Raw genomic sequence first — 16,584 nt, forward strand, 5'->3', positions numbered from 1 at the left:
ACTGGTATGTGCTGAATCTTAGAAATAAGAATGTGCAAGCAAAAAATATATAAAGAAATTCAAGCAAGTACACATTATATACACTGGGGAATAGAAAGAAGTTAGAATTCTGAGATCATGGCTTAAATAGTGGGAGGTGACAGTGTACGGAGAGTGTCGAATGGTTCAGAGTCCTTTTAGAACCACGCAGCATCCTGATTTATGTCAGTAAACACAAGGGCGCATAGGAGAAAGCACAAGGATGAGTCCATTTGTTACAGATACAGGGACTGAAAGATCAATACTGCACAGCCCAGCAAAATGCTATGTGTCACTAAGTACAACTCCTTATTTCATATTTTGGGCTAAATAAGAGATATCAAATATCCTATCCAGACTGTGACACATTAATTTAGGCCTACAGACCCAGAGCTGGCATTAATGGAGTCAAACTTTGAGAAATTACAATGTGGGGCTGGCGCTATAGCATAGCAGGTAAAGCCACTGCCTGCAGTGCCAGCATCCCATATGGGCACCATTTGAGTACTGGCTGCTCCACTTCTGATTAGCTCTCTGCAATGGCATGGGAAAGCAGAAGATGGTCCAAGTACTTGGGCCCCTGCATCCGTGTGGGAGACCCAGAAGAGGGTCCCTGCTCCTGGCTTCAGATTGGTCCAGCTCTGGCTATTGCAGCCATTTGGGGAGTGAACCAGTGGATAGAAGACCTTTCTCTCTCTCTGTCCCTCTCTCTGTAACTCTACCTCTTGAATAAATAAATTCTTAAAAAAAAAAAAAAAGAAAAGAAAGACATTACAACGTTTTGGACCAGTGCTCCACTTCTGATCAAGCTCCCTGTTAATGCACCTGGGAAAGCAGCAGAAAATGGCCCAAGTGCTTGGGCCCCTGCACCCATGCAGGAGACCCAGAAGAAGCTCCTGGCTCCTGGTTTCAGCCTGGTCCAGCTCTGGCCCTTCATTGGTGTCATTTGGGGAGTGAACCGGAGAATGGAAGATCTCTGTCTCTCCCTCTCTCTGTATAACTCTTTCAAATAAATAAATGTTTCAAAACAACAACAACAAAATTACAACATGAAAAAGGAATAATTTAAAATAGAAAATGCATGTTTCTTTCCCTCACTCCAAATCTTAAAACTTGACTGATTACTTATATCCTATTTGGTATATTGTACTTTAGTGGCTAGCAGACTTACCGTCTCTAGGGCCATGGTGAATAAGAGGACTGCAAAAGAGCTTTTAGAGCTTTAGTGCCAGGTCACTAACACACAAGGAGATAATTTTAATGTGCCACAGGGTGCTGGAGTGGCAGTCAAAGACAGGAGGCAACTCCTGATTTCATGATCACCAGTAAGGTCTTTGCTTTCTTGCATTTGCTGAGGGTAAAAACAGCTACTTACCTGGCTTTTATCGTATGCCTTAACTGAACTTCCCTAACTTCTAAGAACAGAAACCGTAAGAGCAACCCTGTTTCCCACAGCACTTTCTTGGTGCCACTTTCAGAAACAAAATACACACGGGATTGTGGGTCTGACCCAGGATGGTGCTGAGTGTGGATGTCTAATGCACACGGAAGAAGCCATTAGGGGAGCAGCATCCTAGGTTTCTGCTTTACTCAGCTGGCACAATTTGATGTTAGAAGGTAAGGAGCCACTTAACAGTGATGGCATTTGTGGGTATCATCTTAGTTTTTCTCCCCTGACTAGGCAGCTTATAAAAGGTGATTTCAGAGACCCTTCACAAAAGAAAAGCTCAAGGGCTTTACATTCATCTGTGACACACTACGTAGTCATTAAGAAGCATGTTTCAGGTTGCACTATAATTTCCCTATGTAACATAAACCCATGGAATCTGACATAAGCTGATTGCTCATGCTGGTTATTTTATTTACATTTCTGAATGGAAGGGATTTCAATACTCATAAAATATCTAACTGACTTATTATTTTTCATCTGTTCTCCCAAAGCAGCTATTATAAAAGAGGCATAGAGACAGAAATCTCAACTTGTATGGTTAAACAACCAAGGAAAAGTTATTGCTCAAAAAAGCAATTTAAAAAAATTCAATATAGAACTTGAGGCCAAATCAGAGATATGGTTACTCTCAATGCCATCCAAAAGATAAAACTGGAAAAAAAAAAGTTAACTGCGTTTGTTATCTTGGTCCAAGTCCTATGGGAGTAGGTAGTAATTTCCCAGGAATGGAAGGGACTGGAGTTTACTTAAGTCTTTCTGGAGAGCTAACGTTAGCACAGACACTAGTATAAACAAGAAAGCAGGTGAATGGATGTTAATGGGGTTCTCACCAACGTGTTACAGATTGGACTTCTAAACTGGAAGACATTATCATGCATCCAGCTTACTATCTGGAGATGCACATTCTGTTAATCTACCCAAACAATAATAATTTCTGCCTATTCCAGTAGGTGTGGCAAGCTCAGATGGGTTGCTGTATAGCAGTTGCCAGTAAATTCCAGAGCCTGATCATCAGTCTTCTGCCTCCAAGTCATTGTTCAAACCCTCTCACATCCTTTATTCCATTGCAATACCAAGTTAAATTGGCATTTTTTTTTAACAGCTTGAAGTTTCTTTCAGCTTCAAAGGGCTGACTGTGTTCTTGGCTCATGACCTTCTCTCTCTCTCTCTCTCTCTCTCTCTCTCTCTCTCTTCTTCACTCTCTCTCTCCTCTCTCTCCCTCTCCCTCTCTCTCAAGATTTCATCTATTTGAGAGGCAGAGTTACACAGAGAGGGAGAGACAGAGAGAAAGGTCTTCCATTTGCTGGTTCACTCCCCAAACAGAGGGGGACTAATCCAAAGCCAGGAGCCAAGAGCTTCTTCTGGGTCTCCCACATAGGTGCAGGGATCCAAGCACTTGGGCCATCTTCTGCTGCATTCCAAAGCCATAAGCAGAGAGCTAGATCGGAAGTGGAGCAGCTGGGACATGAACCGGCACCCTATGGGATGTTGGTGCCGCAGACAGAGGCTTAGCCTACTACACCACAGTGCCAACCCATGGCATATTTTTCAACGCTTAGGTACAACCTGAGGCCTACTTTTCTACTTCATGTACTTTTGTCATTTTACCATTTTTATTGATAACATACCTAATTTCCTTAAGGATAAGTCCTGTCTTATAAAATATGTATTCCAAAGTCATATTCCCCATGATCCAGTTAATGCATTTTACTTAACGATAAAGATAGGAAACATTTTTTAGTTACTTAGAAAACAATCTTGGTGATTCCCCATGAAGGGGTAGGACTGTTAAGCATGAAAAATTGATTAGCAAAATTCAGCTTGGAAGAGAGGGCAAAGGAACCTAATTTTAATGCCTTATATTAATATCTATTCATTTAGTTTTTAAAATTAGCATAATATGTATCCATTTCAGAATCAGAATCAGTTGCAGGATGCAGCTTTGTCATTAAGAAGTGTTCTCTCTCATGTATCCACAGAGTCAAATTAATTCTGGTCCTGACTCTTACTATTTCATCTGCTTCACAATGAAATCATACTATTTCATTTTCAAAACCAGAATGGCCCTTAGTCCTTATTAATCTATCATTAAGAATGAGAGGATATAAAAGAAAAAGATGGAATGTATGATTACAGAGGCATTTGTCTTAGGGGAGTTATTGTGAATCTGAGATGAGATACTTCTTATTTAAATTTTGAATTGTAGAGCTTTTCATTAATTTTTGATAAATTCCATACTATTCATATAAACATAATGAATATCACTGAACTTTAGCAGCAAGACATAAAGATGAAAATCCCTCCCTGTTATGTATTTGGAAAAAAAAGTACTTCTTTTTTTTTTTAAGATTTATTTATTTATTTCAAAAGCAGAATTATAGAGAGAGAGAGAGAGAGGTCTTCCATCCACTGGTTCACTCCCCAAATGGCCCCAATGACCGAAAGTGGGCCAGGCTGAAGCCAGGAGCCAGGAGCTTCTTCTGGTCTCCCACTTGGGTGCTGGGACTCAAGCACTTGGGCCACCTTCCCCTGCTTTCCCAGGCACATTAGCAGGGAGCTGGATCAGAAATGGATCAGCTGGGACTTGAACTGGCACCTATATGGGATGCCGGCACTGCAGATCATGGCTTTAACCCACTATTGCCACAAGATACTTCTTTCTTTCTTTCTTTCTTTTTTTTTTTTAAAGATTTTTTTATTTATTTAAAAGACAGAGTTACAGAGAGAGGTAGAGACAGAGAGAGAGAGAGGTCTTCCAACTGCTACTTTACTCCCCAGATGGCCGCAACAGCCGGAGCTGCACTGACCCGAAGCCAGGAGCCAGGAGCTTCTTCCAGGTCTCCCATGTGGGTGCAGAGGCCCAAGGACGTGGGCCATCTTCCACTGCTCTCCCAGGCCATAGCAGAGAGCTGGATGGGAAGAGGAGCAGCTGGGACTAGAACCAGCGCCCATACGGGATGCTGTGTTTCAGGCCAGGGCTTTAACCCACTGCGTCACAGCGCCGGCCCCGAGATACTTCTTCTATATCTTCTTGTTTGAAGAATCCTAATCAAATAAATTCTTCTAAAGGAAGGGCCCTCTATGAGTCTATACTAACTTTTTGGTGAACTATATTTTACAGAAAGCTACAAAAATATGAACTTTAGCAGCTAGGTATAAAGAGAAAAATCCCCTCCATGTTATATATTTGAAAAATAGAGCTACTTCTTTCTATATCTTCTTGTTTAAGTTAAAAGATTCCTATCCGAATAAATTCTTCTAAAAGCGAGGGCTCTCTACGAGTGCATACTGACTTTTTGGTGTACTATCTTACGAGAAGCATCTGAAAATAACTTATCTGTCACTTCCAGTTAAATGAATACACAATGATGAACTAAACTTAGTAGCAGCCTCTACCTTATGTTAATACATCTTTATGCCTTTCTCATATGCCTAACTGTTAAGACTGTGAGCTAGGGGCCGGGCCAGTGGCATAGCAGGTAAAGCCGCTGCCTGCAGTGTCAGCATCCCATATGGGTGCCGGTTCGAGTCCTGGCTCCTCCACTTCAGATCCCGCTCTCTGCCACGGCCTGGGAAAGCAGAAGATGGCCCAAGTCCTTGGGCTCCTGCACCAGTGTGGGAGACCTGGAAGAAGTTCCTGGCTCCTGGCTTTGGATTGGCACAGCTCCGGCTGTTGCAGCCATCTGGGGAGTGAACCAGCAGATATAAGATGCTCGCTCGCTCGCTTTCTCTCTCTTTCTCTCTGTCTCCCCTTCCCTCTCTGTGTAACTCTTTCAAGTAAATAAATAAATCTTAAAAAAAAAAATGACTATGAGCTATCAGGAACAGAAACTGTATTTTATACTTCATAAAGTGCCTGATAAATATCTGCTCATTAATGAAAGAATGAACAAAGAAATCCATTAGTAGAATCTTAATGCAATGAATTTGAAACAGACCTGTTATAGAACACTCATCACACAGCATTTATAGAGTAACAGTTACCATAATTTTAAATGCTGAGGCTCTTTAAAAATCTAAACTTGGGAAACAAAGGAAGATAAGCCCTACTGAAGCCATTCCATTCAGGCAGCCAATACGGAAAGAGGATTCTTTTTAGGGTATCCAGGAACCCCTGAACTGCACATTACAGTGAAGTTTTTGTTTTGTTTTTAAGGATATATTACAACAACATATACCAAGAGCAAATTAGTAAGAAAAGTCATCAAAGCCATGGCTTACCTGGATTAGAATCTCTCAGCTCCCAATAAGGGCAACCCCCCCAAAGGAATTGGAGTCAAGTAAATTAAAAAAAAAAAAAATCCAGCTGAATTTTATCAGAAGGTAAAGTTTCAACTTTGAGAACCCAGCAACCAAGGATGAATTATGAATAAGATTAGTAAAGTGCCTTCATCCACACCCCGGCCAGGGAACATTTTTCTATCTTACCGTGACTGAAGGAAAAACAGCAATGTCTTTGCCTGCCAAGAACAGCTGTGGCTGTGCTCTAGACAGGAATCCAACAGCATTCAGGGATTAAAATTTAATTGTAAAGCTGCTGCTACCTGAGAATAAAGGTTTTAACTCCAGCTTCTGAAGGAAACTGGGACTCCAGCATGTTGAATAATGAGGAGAGCTGGCATCTTCCTAACGAAGAGTGTGAGAACGTGCCCCCTACTTAAATGCTCCCTCAAGCTGCTGCTTTCTGTGTGTGTCACATTGGGGATAGGCAACAAGGGTGTTCCCTGGGAATAAAGCCCTTTTCCACACCTTGAACAGTACTTACATGTGTTAATTCCAGAATGCCTGACATCACAAGATGAGGTCAAAAAGGACTATGAGATCCGAATTCCCTGATTATCAGTTCTCTTAATTTTGCTAAGCCACCTAAAGCCCAAGTAATTTCTTTCTTGAAACTGGCTACTGTTAAGAGAGACCTAAAGTAATCTCAATGTTATTACAGAATGAAGAGATATTTTATTTTTTTCTTCAAATTCAGTAAAAAATACCAATAAACTTCACTCTCTTATTGAGACTTCATCAGGATTAAGGAACATACCTATTTCCTACTTGATACAATGAGTAGAAGTACAGCTGTTACCTAAAATTCCCACTTTAGAAAAAAAATTCTGGGGCCGGCATTGTGGCACAGTGAGTTAACGCCCTGGCCTGAAGCACCGGCATCCCATATAGGCGCTGGTTCGAGACCCAGCTGCTCCACTTCCAATACAGCTCTCTGCTATGGACTGGGAAAGCAGAAGATGGCCCAAGTCCTTGGGTCCCTGCACCTGTGTGGGAGACTGGAAGAAGCTCCTGGCTCCTGGCTTTGAATCAGCGCAGCTCCGGCCGTTGCGGCCAATTGGGGAGTGAACCATCGGATGGAAGACCTCTCTCTTTCTCTCTCTGCCTCTTCTCTTTCTGTGTAACTCTAACTTGCAAATAAATAAATAAAATCTTTAAAGCAAAAAAAAAATTCCATTATTGGGGCCGGCGCTGTGGCACAGTGGGTTAACGTCCTGGCCTGAAGCGCCAGCATCCCATATGGGCGCTGGTTCAAGACCCGGCTGCTCCACATCCCGTCCAGCTCTCTGCTATGGCCTGGGAAAGCAGTAGAAGATGGCCCAAGTCCTTGGGCCCCTGCACCCACGTGGGAGACCAGGAAGAAGCTTCTAGCTCCTGGCTTCGGATTCGCACAGCTCCAGCCATAGCAGCCATCTGGGGAGTGAGCCATCGGATGGAAGACCTCTCTCTCTCTCTGCCTCTCCTTCTCTCTGTGTAACTCTCTCAAATAAATAAATAAGTCTTAAAAAAAAAAAAAAAAAGAAAAAAAGTATTACATATAAAATTTTTTTAAAAATTCCATTATGATATTTTAAATGTTTACTTATTTATTAGTTCTATCTACTTGAAAGAGCAACAGAAAGAGGATATAGGAGAGGGAAAGAGATGGAGAGAGACAAAGAGACAGAGACAGACAGATGGAGATCTTCCATCTACTGGTTCACTCTCCAAATGAGCACACCAGCCAGGGCTGGGTGAGGCCAAAGCTAGAAGCCAGGAGTTCCATACAGGTTTCCCCACAAAGTGACAGGGGCCTAGCCCCAAGATATGATACTTTAGACCAGGGGTAGGGAAATTTTCTTTCTGCCAAGGGTCATCTGGATATTTATAACATTGTTTGTGGGCCAAAAAAAAAAAACTGTCACCTTAACATTGAACGTGCTATAGATTTACTGACTTTGGAGTCCCACCTGAGGTTGCCTTGGCAAATCCAGACCAATTCCACAGGCCTTATATGGCCCACAATAATTCCTCAGAAACTTGCCTTTGATTCTGAAAGAAGACTGGTGTTGAAAGACTGAAAGACTGGTGTTATATTTATTCTAATTTTTTCTTACAATTTTAGAAAGCCAATCAAATTTTCTTAATCATTATGAACCAAGGCCTATGTTTCTTTAGTATTTCTGTACATTTTAGGCAGTTAGAGAAGCTGAAGTCCTTTACACAGCTGTATGAGTATGTGATGTAAATGAGTACACAGCATTCTTTCCTAAGTGACTATTAAGAAGAGGAATGAAATTTGAGTGAATCAGTTAGAAGGACAGAAATGCAAATAAGCATTTGTTATTTTAAAGTATCAGAGTTCATCAAATAGATTTACACCAAAGAACTCCATTAGGAGCTTATTTATCTATTAATGCCTTTGCAGTTAAGTATTTCTCCAGTGTAGGAAGTACCCTTTCTATTTTACTGACAATCAACATCAGCCTCTTAGTCTACAACTCTTCTCCAAATTCCTCCCTCATGGGAAGACTTCACTAGCAAAGCCACTTGACAATCACCACCATTCTGTCATCCTATTTCCTCTCAGCATTACTATATCTGGTTTGATGTTTATTCTTTTCTATGTGTTTTGATATAAGCTGTGAAGTGGTATATTACTGAAACCAAAAATACATATCATGACTAAAAGTAGTAAGCTATCTTGTCTATTGTGTAATTTTAGGCACATCACCTGATAACTCAAACTTCCCATCTGTAATATTAGAAGATACAAGCTATCTCCAGTGGTTCCAATAATAACAAATGACAGTATAAATATAATTCTTAAAAAATGATAAGAACTGGGCTGGCGCCGGGGTGCAGTAGGTTAATCCTCCACCTGCGGCACCAGCATCCCATATAGACGCCGGTTCTAGTCCCGACTGCTCCTCTTCCGATCCAGCTCTCTGCTATGGCCTGGGAAAACAATGGAAGATGGCCCAAGTCCTTGGGCCCCTGCAACTCATATGGGAGACTGGGAGGAGGCCCCTGGCTCCTGGCTTCGGATCGGCGCATCTCCAGCCATTGTGGCCATTTGGGGAGTGAACCAACAGATGGAAGAACTCTCTCTCTCTGTCTCTCCCTCTCACTGTCTAACTCTACCTCTCAAATAAATAAATAAACAAAATCTTTTAAAAAATGATAAGAACTGAAGTCCAAGTTACTTTTAATTTAGGACTGTAATAAGTAGTCTTACTAATTTAATTCTTTTGTGCATTAAAAATTTGATCGGTAGAAGAAGGGAGCAAAACTCCACTCAAGAAAAGTTAAAAACTATTCCTCATGATTGGAATTTTCTTCTGTAGCCCATATTCTCTCCACTTAGAGGACTATGCTAGATGTGCAAAAGACAAAGATGTTTTCTAAAACAAATATCGGTGGGTTTCCTAATATGAATTCTAATACCACTAGTGTAATATGTCAGGAATGAGTGATTTATATCAGCATCTAAACACATTCTTCTAAATCTAGGCAGTCCATGTGCCTCAAGTGCTAATGATTATGCAATAACTATATTAGCAGCAGTTAATGACAGGATGTTCTAAACTTCAGCACTGAGACTTTCATTTTGAGGGGAAATGATTACATATACTCCTAAGCAAATTCAGGGAGAGCTTTTGTGAATGTCATACTTGATAGGCACATGTTACTAGGAACAAAGGGTGCTTTCCACAAACTTCAAAACCGAATTAAACTCTGAGGGAAGGAAACAGACATGCATTAAAAAGTACACTGTTGTCCTTGTATTCCGTTTTCCACCCTTTGAAGAGCTCAGTACTTAGGAAATTTGGATAAAGAAGTACACCAGCTATTGTACATATTTTCACTTTAGATCTTTTTAAAGAAGAACAATGAGGATGAAGCATGACAAATATCCTTATAGAACCTTGAGAATGTATTTTCTCTTGCTGCATCCTAATTCACAATGAAAATCAAAATCAGATACTCCAGACTGCCCAAATAAAGACTTTAGATACACTAACAACACTAGCAAAAAATGCAAACTTCTAAAAAGTTAACTTTTTGCATAATTGGTTCATTTTATTACTGTATGGGCTCTGGGAAATACTTCAGATGTATTACTCTGGAAATAGCATGGTCACAGAACAATATTTTATAATAATAAAAGCTTAGTTACAATTAAAAATGTTTTTAAAGCTATATCCATTCTTACAAACTAAAAAGTCTCACAGCTTTGAAAATGAATCCATTATCAGTCAAAGTGAAGAAACTGATTTTAACTGACAGCCTGATTTCTGAATGTGTTTCTTATGTATTTAATAAACAAGTATGAAAATATCATAGGTTTTTGGCATGAATGAGGTCAGGTGGAAAATATGAAAAATGTATTTCACCTATGAACAGATAATGAAAAACTAAGAGCCTTTATTTTGGTAAACATCCATATATAATTATAATTGTCTATCAATTCTCCTAGTTCTGAAGATGATCTTTGCTTTAGAAAAAATAATTAGAATAGTAGACAAGCCTTTCTGAAAGTTTTACCCACTATTCAGTAACAAATACTTGGCATTTATGTCTGCTTATTATTTTAAAAAATGTAATTTGGGTAGAAAAATTTTAATTATTTTTAGGAAGGGCCTGAAGAAACCCCAGTGAGACATTCTGTAGAGAGGTCCTTTGTTAGTATAACATCTGACCTTCTATATCTTTGGAAATCATGCAACTTGGCTAATGTAGTCCTTAAAGAATTAATCAAGCAGATTGTAAGGCCCTAGTTACAGTAGAGCCGGCCAATTATGAGTTGCTCAGAAATTCATCACTGGCATGCCCAACCACATTTTCCCACATAAAGATTAGTAGAAATATTTGGAAACACAGCCCATTCCCACCCCACCACAGTTACAATAAGTGTTCAGTGAAACAAATTTCAACAAAGTTTTGCCTTAGTAAAACAATTTATTCGGAAATCTTTTTACAATTGATCTTATCCAAAAGGCCGAGAAGCGATCAGGAATCTTTTTGATTCTTCTCTTTACCCGTAACATCTTTTTCTGCCAGCATGATAAAGACTACTCTATTTATTAAAACCCAACTAGGGAGTTTTATATTCAAACACACTTCTGAAGTGGAAGCACTAAAGTCACATGCCACAAGACTGAATCCATCCATAAGTTAGTGAAATCCCCAAAGACCATCTGTAAATTTTTTCTTGTTGTGATAACATGCTCCCAAGCTTTACTAAGAAGAAAGCTTTTCTTGCAAGACAGAAATAAAGGGGCCAGAAGAGATGAAGGTTGGTTCTCTAAGGAGAAGGCAGTGCTGCTCTTAAATAAAGAAGCTCCTTTCAGATAAGCAGAATCAGATTCCAGTTCAGTTGGTTTGCTGGCTACCCTTACTGTGAACTCTCATATTTAACCCAGCAAGCTTCAAAGCAGGTGAGAAAATGACCTACAACTTAAAAGCAATTTTTCCTTTTTCAGGAATTCTGGCCTTGGAGAATATCAGCTGTGATATCAGCACATTCCACATCTCCAGAGATTTATGCAACTTTTTTTCATTGCTCTATGTCTAATGTCAAACTAGGTTTTCATCTCAGTCAGGAGAAAAATCAGGGGAAAAAAAATCCTAGCTTGCTGAAAATGAAGTCTTATTCCACACAGCTGTATGCTAAGCAGAAACAAACAAACAAAATGAAGCCACCAGCCATTCCACTTCATTCCCTTCCTTTTACTTAAATCTGAGATACAGTGAGAATTATTAAAAATCATTAAGCCCTAGTGTCTGGCTTCATAAAAAGGCAATTTTTATAACAAATACATTTTAAGAAATTCAAATTGAATTTTTTAGCATATAAACTAATATAAAAAGATAATTAAATGCAGAAGAGACAATAGTAACTGAAGAAATCTGGGCAATTTTTTTAATTGCTTTGCCTTACTAAATAGAAGAACATAGTTATTTCAAAGATTCTTCATCAAAATTTCTACTTTATTTGGCCATCAAATACCTAATTTAATTGCAAATCCTAACATCGGCAATTTGCAATTTACCCAAAAGTTCCCTTCCACAAGGCAGTCTGCCAATGCCTGTAACATGAAACATTTCTCCACTTCTATAGTTCGCATCCACATGATGTACCAGAGATACATTATAGCTATTTAAATGACACCCAACCAGCATTTATGATACAGTTTCTGTGGGAAAATGCATTTTGAGCTCACTGTTAGGACATATCTCCTCCACATGTGAAGGGGGTAGGGTTTACCAAAATAGCTGCACTTCGGAGACAATGAAGACAGTAGTGGCAGCAATAACACTTAACACTCACCTAGTTTTTATTGTAAGTAGACATGGTTCTAGACATTTGATATATTTTAAGTTCATCTAATCCTCACCAATACCTATATGGTATTATTGTTCTCACTTTACAATTAAAGGTAGAAAAGGGTAGGTAACTTACCTGAGGTTGCACAGCCTGTAAGTGCCAGGGCTGGAATTCAGAGCAAAGCAGTCTGGCTCCAGAGTCTAAGCTCATAACCACTCTACAATGCTGGCCCTTTTCCACATTGATGGAGTGGCACTACCTAGGTGTTTTAAGTTCTTCATATTTGGGGGGAGAGTACAGGGCTTCTCAAGCTTTAAATGCACATGTAAGATCACCTGCAAACCTTGTAAAAATGCAGATCCCGATTCAGGTGGTCTCGACTGGGGCCTGAGAGCCTGAATTTTTGACAAGTTCTTGGGTGATGGTGATGCTCCTAAACACAAATACCACACTTTACCAAGTGGTGAAGCAACAGGATTTGAGCCTCTAGTTCCTTGGTCTGTCAAGGCATTTATATATTGTATTTATAATGGGAGACTGCCTATACTGTTATCATTTTCTGTTCTCTCTTAAATGGGACCTGCCTTTGGAACTTCTGCACAGCAAATATTGGTTTGCAGGTAGTTTCAGCAAATAGTTACTAGGAGTTTTTTAAATTTTTGAGACACAGAGACAGAGAGCTCCCATCTACTAGTTTTCTCCCCAAATGCCCACAACAGCCAGGGCTGCGCCAGGCTGAAGCTGGGATCCAGGGACTCAATCCAGCTCTCCCACACGGGAAGCAGAAACTCAACCACTTGAGCCATCACCTGATGCTTCCCAGGGTCTGCACTAGCAAGTAGCTGTAATTAAGAGTCAGAGCTGGGGGCTGGCGCTGTGATGAGTCAGGCTGCCAACCGCAGCACGGCATCCCAACTGGGTTCTAGTTCAATTCTCAGCTGCTTCCCTTCTGGCCCAGCTCCCTGCTGACGTGCCTGGGAAAGCAGCAGAGGATGCCCCAAGTGCTTGGGCCCCTGCACCCATGTGGGAGACCCAGAAGCAGCTCCTGGCTCCTGGCTTCAGTCTGGTCCAGCTCTGACCATTACATCCATATGGGGAATGAGCCAGCAGATGGAAGATTTCTCCCTCCCTGCCTGCCTGCCTGCCTCACTCCCCTCCTCCCTCTGTCTGTCTGTCTCGCTCTCTCTCTGTAACTCTGTTATTCGGATAAAAAAAAAAAAAGTCAGAGATGGGACTTGAACCTAGACACACGGATATGGGATGAGAGCATCACAACAAATGGGCAGCTCATCTGTTATGCCAAACACCCACCAGATGATTGGAAATTTAAAATGAACATGTAAACCCCACAGGGATAGAAGGTGGTTATAAAAGTTCACTGTCACGGTGCAGTATGTTAAGCCATTAGAGGGTATGGTTTGAGTCCCAGCTACTCTGCTCTTCCAGTCCAGTTTCCTGCTAATCCAACTGGAAGGCAGCAGAATGACAGCCAAGTGGGAGGCCTGGATGGAGTTCCAGGCTCTTGGCTTTGGCCTGACCCACCCCCAGTTTTTACAGGCATTTGGAGAGTTAATCAGTGGATGAAAGATCTCTGTCTCTCTCTCTCTCTCTCTCCTTTGCTCTGCCTTTGAAACAAAGAAATAAATATTTTCTAAAAAAATTAATATACATTTAAATTAAATAGAAGACTGTTTTTTTAAAAAAGTTCACCGTCAGGCACATTTTAACAATATAATCATCAATTATACGAATACCAAAAGACAGTGAAAAAAATGCTTATTTATTATTCAACTGCAATCAGAGTTTATCAATAACTTTTGGTCTAAAAAAGAAGCTTCAGCTTTAAAATAGATAATAATTCATTCTCAGACTCTGCTAGAGGAGTGCTAAAGAATAAGTTCTGCTATGTAATTCTAAAGGCTCTTCTGTTACTATTAGTGACCTCTTAGGTTCAGGCAGACACTCTACACTAATGTCGATGGACAGAGCATACGGTGAGCACATCCCACATTAATTTTAGCCAGTACCTTGCTCTATTTTACTTCCTTCTCACCTCAGTGCCCTGAGAGAAACACAAGAACCATCTCTCCCATTGCTGCCTGTGATCTCAAATTAACAATGGCACATATTTTTCACAGCTATTAATGGATGGGATTCCCTTTCTAGTCCATTTTGCTTTTCCATGCCGGATTACACAGTAAGGTCAATTCACTTTGAGATGCACTCACTCCCTAATCAACACCATTGCAAACAACAGAGTTATGGTAGAATCAATCACTAAGCTTCTTTTTTACAGTTAAAGGAAATAGAACAGTCAGTTTCCAACCCAAATATCTATACTCCCTGAACAGTGAAAAGTCATTCTTCTTGAAGCTTAACTCAGAATCCAGTGCAGACTCAGACTCCTAGGCCTACAGCCAGTGGCAACTTAACACATTACACAGCTGACCTTTAGGGAAAAAGGGAAACCAGGACTGGCTACCACTGGTGCCGGAAGAAAGCCAGCTAATCTGTAAGGCACAAAATAAACTATTTTTAAGACAGGAAAAGAAATGGTGAGAAAACAGGGAGTTAGAATGGAGGCATATAGAGAAAAATACAGAAAATACAATACTAAATAAAGGCTAGTTTTTCTACAGCTCCTGGTGATTTTACATTTGGGAATACAATAAAACAGTACTTTCTTTTCGGGTTTTAATTCTTATGACCTGGTAAAAAATGCACATGTGTACATGAAAGATATATTTTCTAAAAGGCTTGGCGACTTAAAGGGAATTATCTTTGGTAATTTTACTTTGAGTCAGTGACATTAACTAATTTATATAGAAGAGGAAATAGTCATGGAATACCCCCTTTCTTAGTACTCAAGTATTTCCTGGGTCAGGAAAAGGGGAACAAGCCCACAATAATGGGTAAAAATGAGAGTAAAGCTCTGTATAGGATTCTATACCCAAGATTGGGGGGAAGGTTACTAAAACCAAGCAGAGAAAATAACAGGAAGAACCACACTGAGTTAGGAGGCAGATTCTGTACCGAGGACAAATATCTCATCACCTGTCCCATCTCATCTACTTATTCTTTATCTTAGTTGCACTCTTGAATTTAAAGTTCGACAGCTCTTTAGAACTAATTATTTCATTTAAATAGAAAAAAAATCAAAAACAAAAGGCTTGTTTACAAAATAGGGAATTTTTGTTAAATATCAAAACAAATACATTAATAAAAAAGAATTGGATCATTCTTAGGTAGTAATAAGTAACATTTTTATCACCAAAAGTGATCTATGAGGACCAACTTTATAATATATGGCATTGTATTCTTTAAACTTTTAAGCAACAAAGGTATATAGCTCAAATCACCAAAAACTTATGATTGACATATTTATGACAGCAACTTTACAAGTCAATTCTTATAATTTACCATAACAAATATTTTCCACTGTTCAACTGAGTTAGCACAAACAGATCACAGGTGGTTTCTTGTGGGTTTTACAAATACTCTACACAAGTCCTTGAGATCATACTTACAGCTTTAGCAAAAATACCCATGATTTCAGGAAACTGGTGTGTGAGAAGGGCTATCATTGCTGTAGAAGAACACAATCCCGCTGTGAAATGGATGAAAAAAGGAAGTTCTTTCTTTGGGTAAACAGAAACATGATGAAAGTCTACAAGGGAGAAAGGCAGGAATGAATTTTTTTTCAGAATACTGCATACACCAATCTTGGTATTTTCAAATAAAACCTATTTTTAAAAACTAAAAAGAAAATTTTTTTTTGTAAAATAACAGAAGTCTTTAGCCATGCAAAGAAGAAAATTATCCACTATTTATTCCAACATCAACAGCATATCTACATAACCAGACTGTGCTAGGGTTTGAGAATAGGATGGTATCATGCAAAAGAACACTGATTATAAAGTTATGCTGAGGTGATTCTGAAAAAGAGACTTGTATTTTACTAGCTATATCATCTTGAGAAGTTACTAATCCCTCTAGAAGTCGCTATGGAGTTTGTGATGAATATTGTAATCACTTAGTGAATGTGAGTTGTTGAGAGCTCAGAAACAGTTCAGCAATAAATAAAAAGACATGTCACTGGAGATTTCCCAGAGCCAACAGTTAATAAATTTTACCTAGTTATTAATGTGTTCTATATGTGGCATTTTGTTGAGCACCATAAAAATTAAACCAGAAAATCAGAGCCGTAGGACAATGACCATAAGTGAAGTCTCCTGTCTTATTTTGCCGCATTTGTATATTTACTCAGGTATTATTTTTCCAGAGATTGGATATTTCACTATCAGTTATATTCAAGTATTTCTATCATATTTGAAATTTGAAAACACTTTAAAAACAATACTGAGATGAGCCTACTAAAGTGTGTGACACACAGTAGGTACTCAAACAATATCTGTTACACCGAGAGCTATTCTGGGACTTCATTAGTCCAGGAAGTTGACCACTCGAGGCTAGCCACTAACCCAGAAATTCCTGATGTAATATCCTGCATTAGTAAGTGATGACT

General features: G+C 39.5%; 1 protein-coding gene across 2 annotated transcripts in view; it reads right to left on the minus strand.

The window, feature by feature from the left end:
- Positions 1–10,680: 10,680 nt before the first annotated feature.
- ST7L (suppression of tumorigenicity 7 like) overlaps positions 10,681–16,584 on the minus strand; it is a 93,979-nt gene continuing 88,075 nt past the window's right edge. For both annotated transcript variants that reach the window (XM_062191972.1, XM_062191971.1), the window contains one exon: positions 10,681–15,726. In XM_062191972.1, coding sequence (XP_062047956.1) covers positions 15,548–15,726 — 179 coding nt within the window. In that variant the 3' untranslated portion in view covers positions 10,681–15,547. The remainder of the gene's footprint in view (positions 15,727–16,584) is intronic.

Source organism: Lepus europaeus, chromosome 5, assembly GCF_033115175.1.
Source record: "Lepus europaeus isolate LE1 chromosome 5, mLepTim1.pri, whole genome shotgun sequence".
NCBI classification, from domain to species: domain Eukaryota; kingdom Metazoa; phylum Chordata; class Mammalia; order Lagomorpha; family Leporidae; genus Lepus; species Lepus europaeus.